At 42.6% G+C, this 10,200-nt stretch overlaps 1 protein-coding gene across 1 annotated transcript; it reads left to right on the forward strand.

The window, feature by feature from the left end:
* Positions 1 to 1,455: 1,455 nt before the first annotated feature.
* Positions 1,456 to 9,260, forward strand: znf281b (zinc finger protein 281b). Its single transcript, XM_084937713.1, has 7 exons — positions 1,456 to 1,642; positions 3,724 to 4,245; positions 4,555 to 4,668; positions 4,820 to 4,943; positions 5,758 to 5,841; positions 5,955 to 6,073; positions 6,410 to 9,260. The coding sequence occupies exons 2-7, from the start codon at positions 3,793 to 3,795 to the stop codon at positions 8,030 to 8,032; spliced, it is 2,517 nt and encodes an 838-aa protein (XP_084793839.1). The 5' UTR covers positions 1,456 to 1,642; positions 3,724 to 3,792; the 3' UTR covers positions 8,033 to 9,260.
* Positions 9,261 to 10,200: the final 940 nt, after the last annotated feature.

Below are 10,200 nucleotides of genomic sequence, written 5' to 3' on the forward strand. Positions count from 1 at the left end.
TTTTTGCACCACCGTATCATTTAGCTGAAAACTTGCCATATCTCAGTATGGTCTGTTCTTAAAAGACAATTTGAGAAGTAGAAGGCAAAAGAATATTTGCAGACCTAAAAACCTATCTACAGCAGATGAAGGATACCTGAAAGTTGAGTCCTGAAGAAATAAGGAGGCTGCAAAATGCAAAATTACACAACAGCTGTACTTAAAATCAGTGGCAACAGGTCTTATGGAGTGATGAATCTACATTTCAGATTTTTGGTTTAAATCATCTACAGTATGTATGGAGGAGGTCAGGAGAGAGGCACAACCATGAGTGTCGATAGCCATCTGTAAAACTCGGTGCATTTCTACCAGTGGTGTTGGGGGATCTTGTCGAAATTGATTAAATTATGAATGCTGAAAAGTATTTTTAGATTCTGATACATCACGTAATACCATCTGGAAAACATCGGATTGGCAACAGCTTCATTTTTCAGCATGAAAATTACTCCAAACACATTGCCAATGCAGTAAAAGCATACCTTAATGGAAAAAAAACATACAGTGGAACACCATCAGTCATGTATTGGCCTCCCCAGGGCCCAGAGCTTAAAAGTTATTGAAGCACACAGGAATCATCTTGACAGAGAACGGAACAAAAGACAGCCAACATCCAAAAAAAGAGCTTTAAATGTCCTTCAGGAAGCCTGGAGACAAACTCCTGAAGACTTTTCTAACAGTGTGTTGAAAAGGAAAAGTGGTCATACTAAATATTGACTTTCAAGCTTGTTAGGACTGTACAAACTCTTACACCATAAAAACATTTTGTGATTTCTATGATTTCTGTTGCCAAACCTGAGATAAATAACAAGAATTAACACAATGACTGGCAAATGAAATTAATTAAGTTGCTACTGAAGTTGTACTGTTCTCTCATTACAAAGCAATAATAAGTTGGGAAACCTTGGGTCCTAGAATTTAGGCATATGTTACTTTAAATATCATATTAAACACAGCTGAAGACCAAGCCCACACAGGATGTAAACAGCACTCCCAAACCGTAGCAGCCTGCCACATGTCGACGACATAAACCGCCACACTCCAAACTCTAATCAGGAACAGCTCAAGAGCCAAAGGACAAATGCCATGTCCTCAGGCTGGAGTCATGCTGATCGTCATCTATGGGGCTGCTTTCTTGCATTTGCGCAATAACTCTAAAAACGCTGTGTCAGAGTTATGCTGAAAAACGTGTTTTCTTTTGTTGCAGCAGATAGCTTATTTCGTGAAGTGCCACAAAGTGCACATCAAACCATGTATATTAAAATGTGTGTCAAAGGAGTTGAAAGTATCCTTTAACATAAGCATTAACCCAATTACAACTGTCGCAGATCTAAACTTAAACTCTCATTATAGTGAGGCAGTATCGTTATGCGCTTCTGTAATGCACGGAGTTTCTAAAGCAGCATAGTTGAGCACCTCTGAAACCTCAGCAGCACTTCGCCTGTCTCCTCTCACGACCCGTCCGCGACACCCATAATTCCCCGCGCCAGGACAAGATGGAAGAAAACAGCGACCGCCGGAGAACAATGTTTTGGCAATAAAACCCCAAAGCGGCGATTACAGAGAGAATACGGGCACGTTTGAAACCAGCTGCGGTCATGTGTAGGTGAGTGGGAAATTAAATTGGTTTTTAATCGGAGCGATTTTCTCTTAGGACTTTGTAGAGATTCGTGCGAACGATTGTCTGGCTCGGCGCAAACGGGGGATGCACGGAGAGCCAGCATCATTGTTTCTCTTCCACGGGCCGTAATGCGGGTTTTCAGTCGGGGCAGCTAACGGCTAACGAGCTAGCTCGTGGCAAGTTGATTGTTATAAACACAGCTGCTGCAAAGCACGCAGTTTTCATGTAGCTCGCTTATTAGGTCGGAAGTCCGCATGTACGAGGGGAAACGGGGAGGAATGATTTGATATCCGACTGTCCCGGTGAGCATTGTGTGGTTTTAATTGCAGCTAAAGTTAGCTATCAATAAACGGAGCGCCAGCGTCGCTCGCAGCCAGACAGATTTGATTTCACGAGCGTCATCAAAGCTGGGGAATTGGAGAATGAGCGTTTCGTTTCGCTGAGCTCACTTCAAAGCCAGCGTCCGTTTTAACTTCACGTTATTAGCCATTTCTTGTATTTTCCTGCCCAAAACGTGCCAGTTCACTTTTTAAAAAGCTCCCTACAAATAATGAAACTGGTTAATTTCATAAATATTCACCTTGATACCATTAAATCAGCGGTGCTGTTTTAGCGTGAGCTAGCTTGATAGCAACTATAGGTAACATGCTAAAAGATTATATTTCTTATCAAATTATGAATTGCTGACCACACACACGGTTATTTGGAATCCTGTAACTCTGGGTATTGCTGTGACTTTTATTTGAGGGGCTGATCTTTCGTTTCTGGGGCATTTTTAGGCGATTGTTTTGATTGAGGTCGCAGAGATGCGTTGTCTCATTGTGGTTAGTCGGGTAGCTAACTATGCTAACTAGCTGGCTAACTACTATGCATCACAAAAGCTCATCCGCTTTCTGTTGAACAGGAGTGTCACGTAGCCAAATGGTCAGCTGGTGCAGACCAAACAATAAATTCTTACTCTGCTTGTTCTCCACAAACACCGCGCTTACAGTCCCCCGACTGTGTCTGCGTAAAATCACTCCTAATGTCTGGCACGATTTGACCTAAATATCGTTTGTTTTAGGCAAGTGTACTCAGCCGATTAATTTGCCAGTACTGCAGCCCAGTGCCTCCAGCTTTTGCGCTCATGCTGGGTTTATTAGTCAGAGATGCAAGCGGTGTGGTCCAGCAGTGCAAAACAATAGGGATGCACGTCTAAGCGATCAAGCTACTACGCCGATTTTATTTTGGCTGCCGTCCAAGTCACATGTGGAGTCAGATGTAGAACAATACGTGAGGAGGATTACATATTTCAGATGCAATCTTTGATTTTTTTTTTTTTTCACCACCTCCTGCAGGTATTGAATAGAAATGGTGTGGTTTTAGTGCCCCCTCAAAAAAGCTTAACAGTTTTGGGGTTTCTATGACTTCACTAAGCTCACATGCATTTATATTAATCCTTACCATGTCTTTTCTGGTATATTCAGAAAATACCTGTATTCCTTTATGTAAAATCAAAAATCTTCATTCACACAATTTTCAAACTGAAATTTCTTGATGAAACATGTCAATTTCTGTGGTATATTGAGTGTGTTGATGCAAGTTATTATAGAGTAATTCAGTCTATTGTTGTAATAGATGTTTTATTATGCTTGGTTGTAAATTATAAAGTGAGGTATTTGTTTTAAGTAAGACATATCGCACGATTTAAAATTTTTTCCATTTGGAAACTGAATATATTTGTGCAAATCATACCCTGAGGTTTTCAGTTATCAAACCCAGTGTTTTGGTCAGTCCTAGAAAATTATGTAATAAATAAAAAGTTTAAAGATTCAGAAAAATTTAGAGGTTATTATAGGGCACAAAGGCTTTGTAGCAGAGTTAAAATAATTAGGTAATTAGCCAATATGTAGGAATTATTTAATCAATAATGGTTTATTTTGTTGTAGCTCTGCTTTGTAGCTGTTATAGATTGAGGAAGTGATCCTGTGATAAGGACACACATCAAAATGAAGTGGTTTGTTTGGATCTGTGAACTCTCGTGCCTGTTATCATGAACACAGCTTTTTATCTGTTCTCCCTTTCAGGATATTCTCCTCCTGCATTCCTTTTTAGATTAATTACCCTCCTCCCCTGCACAAAGGAAACCTACCACCATGAGTATTATTCAGGACAAGATAGGCAATGAGTTTTTGCGAAACGGAGGCATGGACCCCAATTTTGCACCAGGTATGCTTATGTTCAGCCACTTACCGCCAGTCACCAGCTTTACACGGCTGGCCTCGCAGTCCGTCATGGGCGAGTTGCCCCAGGAGATGATCCTGAAGAAAGAACGTGACTCGCCTCCAGAACACCAGGGCGGCACCGCTGCAAACACAGGGGGCTTCCTTCACAGCATGGGCATTAAGCAGGAGCGGCCAAGTGAGCTGGATTACCGTATGCCCCTCTACGGCGTGGGTGGAGCACAGGGGGTGAACTGTGGTGGAGGGGGCGCGGGGAAGAGTGGTACCGACATGGCAGATATGTCTTTTGGAACCCACCACCAAAATCACCAGAACATGCTCCTGCATGACCTCAGCCTCAGCAATGTCCGCACCCTTGGAGAACCGGTGAGATGTGGTCGCTTTTTTTAGATATTATTTCAGATTTATTGTTGTTTAGTTTAGTGTAAAACTTTCCAGTTTCCTTGTTTCTGCTTGGTTTCTTCCCTTTACTTTCAGGGTGGAAATTTTCATATAATGGTGCCTGGTTGACTGTGACAGCAGTGATAACAGCCATCTGTTAACTGCGTGTATCAGAATCAGAATACTTTATTAGTCCCTAAGGAAATTATGTGGTTACAGTTGCTCAAAGATAATAAGAACCGCAATGAACTGAACTAAATTAAATAATCCAATGTTTGTTGTGTTTGCCTTTAGATGTCTGGGAGACAAGTTAAAGAGCCAAAAGAGTCATCAGGTAGAAGAGGACGGAAGAGCAATGGAGATGGACAGGGAGGCAAAGCTCGAAGGAAACGCAGTGATGCTGCAAAGGTCGGTGACTTTTCTAGACTCATTATACAAGAAAATGATGTGCATTGTTAGTTGAAAGGTGCCCTACAGTGTTGATTCAAATCAGCAAATTATTATTATGAGCTTATAATCATGTTTTTTGTATTTTGTTTCTGTTTTTTTCCCCTTCTAGAACTTGATGCTGGATGCAGATGGAGCCTGCCTATCCCCCAACTCTAAACCACATATCTGTGAGCACTGTAATGCTGCCTTCCGCAGCTCCTACCACTTGCGTAGACACGTGCTCATACACACAGGTGAGAGACTTTCAGTGCTTCTTGGCACTGTTTTCATGTATTTAGACAATAAATACATTCAAATGATTTTTTTTTGTTGAAGTTGCTTTGCAATGCTTTAAGTTGGGGGGATATGAAGTGATGAGAGATGCAAAAAGGATGCGTTAAATCAGTAACAGAACAGAGAAAGCTACAAGAGGCAGTGCCTGTTTCTTGTCTCTTTGCGTTATAACACATCTGAAGTTTGTATAAATCACATAGCTCCAGATTCATTTCAAGGCAGCTGGAATCTACCATTAGGGGTAAAGATCTGTTACCAGAATTTGAGGAATGAAAATGAAATTTGGATTTGTGATGTGATGGATCTACACATGTGGCATTGTGCTCTTCACCACAAGCACCTGGGGCCTCTTTTGAAACCAGACAGTCACTAAAGCCAGCATTGAGTCACGGATTACTCATGTCTATCTGGAAATCTTAATCATTCTCTGTGCTGGGAATTCCTTACTTAGCTCATTGAAGTAGAACTCATAAACCATTTAACGGAAAGTCCATCCAATATTATTTTTATTTTGAAACCATTTCCTTGTTTTTCCATTATTACAGACATTGATTTGTAATAGCATCTTTGCAATGCTATATCTGTAATGCAGTGCAGTTTCTCAAACATGCTAATATGTTGTTATATCTACTGGTTACTACACGTCTCTCATAGGTTTCTTTATATTTACGCAACCCGACCAGAATAGGATAGATTTTATTGTGACTTCAGTTATGGCGCGGGCTGGGATTTAATTAATGTGGTGAGCGGATGGTTGTACTCTTGACTGCACAGGTGAGAGGCCTTTCCGGTGCAGTCAGTGTAACATGAGCTTCATTCAGAAGTACCTGCTCCAGCGGCACGAGAAGATTCACAGTGGTGAGTCCCGACACAGTAACTCAAATAAATGGCTCTACCAGAACAGCGTGTTTATTTTGTAAACTTGTTGGGAGTTGCACGGGCCCTGATGCTGTCACTGCTGTATTTTTCAGGGGAAAAACCTTTCAGCTGTGACCAGTGTAACATGCGCTTTATCCAGAAGTACCACATGGAGAGGCACAAAAGGACACACAGTGGCGAGAAGCCATATCGCTGCGACACCTGCCAACAAGTAGGCACTTTGTAGTCTCTCTGTCTCTGTTTAGTTTTGTGTACATTTCCTTGAGCTTTTAAATATGTTTGAAATCCTTTTTCTTTCAGTTGTGCATATATTATCATAATTTGCATCTGAGCATTTATATCTAAGCCACTCTTAAGCCCTGGTCTTAATGGGATTAGCTGTATCACACAAGAGGTCAGCGAATATAAAGTTCTGTTGTTCAAATTCAGTGGTTATGTTCCCAGCTGCTTACCACTGCAGTGTATTTTCTGTTAAAATTTCAAAAAGGGGATTTTAGAGATACTAATGTCCATCAGCGGAGACTAAACCCACATTTCTCTCTTTTAGTTTTTCTCAAGAACAGACCGGTTACTGAAGCACAAACGGACTTGTGGAGAAGCCATAAAGAAGGGCCTAGACCCAAGCATGCTGGAGCTCAGCGAAGCAGAGCTAGGCCAGGGCAGCTATTCACTCACTCAGGGAAACTCTACCACCTCTGGACGCAGGAGAGCAAAGTCCAAAAATGGGGAGGGCAGCGAACGCAAGAGAAAGAAGAATGCTTCGGCGGCAGTGGCCTCATCTTCTGGGGGGATGGCCCGTGACTTGGGCATGCAAGATTTCAGCATGGACCCCTCGGGCTCTGACCAGGTCATGCAGGGACGTACTCCCAAATTGGTGTTTAAAAAGGCTGGCCGTAAGGGACTTGATAAGGGCCTCCTTTCTCTGGAAGATGGTTCTGATGGACAAAAACTGTTGGGTCAGAAGCCCAGCTCCATGGATCACGTGGAGGCTTCTGGCCTAGATAACATGGGTCTGCTTCAGGGACCCGGGGGCAACAAGCAGGGGCCCACCACCAGCAGCAACTATGACGATGCAATGCAGTTTGTGAAAAAGCGGCGCTACCTCCATGCAGTTAACAATGACTTTGGAGCTGGCTCCCTGCACATGGCATCCCAGGGCAGTAGCGTAATACAGGGCTCCCTGGGACCTGAGCCCACCCTGGCCATGCTAGACTCCTCGCCGCTGGAACTGAAGCACGACAAGTCGGGCATTCCAGATGAGGTATTGCAAAGCCTGCTAGACCATTATAGCCATAAACCAGAGGGAACACACCACCATGATGTGACTTTTGACCTGTCAGACCACCCACACCATGTGGACCTTCAGCCAGCAGCTCCTGTTACTCCGGAGTTGGAGGATGACTCGCCGAATGGTGGTGACAAAACGGCAGTGATGAGCGAGTACTCAAAGTTCCTCCTGCAGGCTCTGGAACGCACCAGCCATAGCGGACCCTTCCCCAGCCTCGGTGCAACAGGGCCCTTCCCGCTCCTCTCGAGCAGCTCCAGTCCCACAGGGCCCCTGTTCTCTGACAAACACGTGTACACCACATCCCCACTGGACTGTGGCTACCCGCCTGCTGTCCCCTCCCCGCTGCCCATCGCTGCTCCTTCATCAACCTCCTCCTCGTCCTCCTCAAAATCCCACTATGGTATGCTCGTTGGATCCCCCTCCCAGACAGGCTACCACCTAAGCTTGGAATCTGCTAGCCACCAGCAGCTGACTCCATCTCAGGAGCTCACTGAGCAGTTGGAGAAGCAGCACTCACCTGGCACCTTCAACCTACCTCCCCAGGACCTCACTGCCCCGGCAGAGAGCTCCAAGGGGCAGCAATCCAAGGCTGGAGGAAGCGCTCCAGCACCCACAAATGGCTCCACCTACCCAGACCTGTCCCCACTGAACCCCCCGAAAGAAACCACATACCAGATTGAGAACTTCGCCCAAGCCTTTGGCTCCCAATTCAAGTCAGGACGTCGGACCCCTCTGAGCTACGGCAGTGATCCTGGGACAGAGGTCGACCATCGAATACGGACTCCAGTGTCAGAATTCTCAGGGTATACCAGTTTGTTAGCTGACATCAGTGAGCCAGTGAGTACAGGATCAAAAACCCCGACAAGCCAAAGTTTCAGATAAGGGTCAAACGAGGTGTATCCAGTAAGGGGGGGCTGTTCTGTTACTGTTCATAAAAGCCCCCCTCCACCATCCTAATTTTGTTCTTGTAGCAAACTTTTTTTTTAACACTGCCATTAAATGTTAATACAGAAATGACCAGGGAGGGTCTTCCATGGCCTCAAATGCAATTTTTTAAAAAAAATTCATTTTTATTATGTAGTCGCTTAATTTTCTGTTCAAGACTAGTGATTTTTGATATGAACGTACCGTAGATATAAATGTAATTTAAAACATTTAGATGGTAGCTATGAACTTGCTGGGTTTTTTTCTTTTTCTTCATCTTCTGTACCCTTGTTTTACCAATCATCATACAATTGTAAAGTAATAATAGTGTTGATGATTTCAGTAATAATAACATTTGTGTCAGGGAAAGGCCCAGAATTCAAATGGCAAAAAAAGTATATATTGTCTGTTACAAGAAACGTATTAACTCAGGAAAATAGGCAAAATTGTGTAATAAGACTTTGTATTATGAGATGCAATTAGCACAGTTTTACAGGTATTCTTGATACTTCAAAGCTTTGATTTTTTTTTTTTTTCGTTTTTTTGGGAGGGGTGGGTTTATTTAACTTGTCAGAACAACGAATTACAATAGGTGATCATCTATGGTTTCTACTGCGTGTAGCTTTGTCGAGATTATGGTACTGTTTTGTAAATGTGAAGACATTCACATTATTATTATTATTATTATTTTTTAGTTGAGCGCCACATGTACATCAGTTAGGATGATTTGTAGCAAAGTCTAGTGCATTGTTTTCACACCGCTCTGAAGTGAAGAGGACGTTTGAACATCACTGATTGGTCAGTGTCAGTTGATGAAGTCTGTACAAACACACTCTCTGCTTCTGCGCAGCAGCTTGGTTGTCGAAGTAACTCTGCACCACCGTTACAGCCGTCTGTTTTGAGAGTGAACGCCAGTCTCTGCGATCTTTTCAACGTGCTGTTGCAGAAGTTATTTTAACTTCTTTTTTTTCCCTTTATTTTATTTTTGGGTTATTTTCACCACTCTTTCTACTCCACTCCTTGCTGTTCATTTGTGTCAGTGGAATGAAACAAGCACTTTTTAAAAAAACAAACAAATCATCATTGGAAACAACAATAACCCATTCAATTTGCATATGTGATACGTCATTATTATGCTAATGATTATTAATATTATTTTAAGAGGAGAAAACTGTGAATGGGATTTGGGGAGGGAGGGATAGAGGGGTGGGTAATGGGGAGGGAGGGAGGGAGGTGAGGGTGGGTTATTTGATGGGCTTTGATAGGGTTTGACTAGGCATGACCGTGGGCATTTAAATGTATTTTGATGTGATGCCTTTCTCAAGGCTAGAAGATTTGGGGTGGGGTGGGGGGTTGTTTTTGTTTTTGTTTTTTTTATTTTGTTACGGGTGATGTTAAAAAAAAAAGATTTGCCATAATTTTTGTTATACAATATTTTGAGAGTACCTCTTTGTATTTAAGTGTTTTCGAGAGATGGGCTGACATGCTGGAACCCCTATATCTTTAAACGTATGAGTATGTTGACAGCATACTTTTACCATCTTATTTATTTTTCACTAGTCACAACTGACTTTGCAGATTTCTTGTTTTTTTTTTTCTTTTCTTTTTTTTTTCTTTAAGGCAAGTAATCACCGGACCTACAGCCAATCCCTCTCATTTGTTATGATTTTCTTAAAACACACTGATGTAGTAACTCCAAGGAATCGGTTCGGTTATACAGTTAAGAAAGAGAAAAAGTTATGTCCACCTCCCTTCCCCATAAATGCAGCCCTGCACTCGCAAGAATAAACAATGGCCTTCTTTGTCTTCCGTGGCTAAAGCCATTTTGTCCCGGCAGCCAGGGTTGATATTTAATTTAGTTGATTTCCTGTGAGCTGTAGCCCCCCCTCCTCTTTCCTTTTCCTATGTCTGTGAGCTCCACAGCCAAGAGACTTTGAAGCTGCTCAGATCACAGGGAACAAAGACTGACTGACCAGCCACTTCACTCCAAACACACACTATGCTTTTAAAGTAGAGGGGAATAAAAGAAAAAAAGAGTGGGTGAAATGGAGGGGGGGGGGTAAGACAAAAAGATTGACCTAAATATACCTCATATCACTAAAGCATAAAAAAAGAAAAAAAAAAAA

Source organism: Perissodus microlepis, chromosome 8, assembly GCF_051167445.1.
Source record: "Perissodus microlepis isolate ML-2025 ecotype Zambia chromosome 8, ASM5116744v1, whole genome shotgun sequence".
In the NCBI taxonomy this organism is placed as follows: domain Eukaryota; kingdom Metazoa; phylum Chordata; class Actinopteri; order Cichliformes; family Cichlidae; genus Perissodus; species Perissodus microlepis.

Coding starts and splice junctions, on each gene's coding strand:
- znf281b (XM_084937713.1), top strand. CDS start 3,793: ATGAGTATTATTCAGGACAAGATAGGCAATGAGTTTTTGCGAAACGGA. Junction 4,669..4,819: donor AACGCAGTGATGCTGCAAAG/GTCGGTGACTTT, acceptor TTCCCCTTCTAG/AACTTGATGCTGGATGCAGA. Junction 5,842..5,954: donor GCACGAGAAGATTCACAGTG/GTGAGTCCCGAC, acceptor TGTATTTTTCAG/GGGAAAAACCTTTCAGCTGT.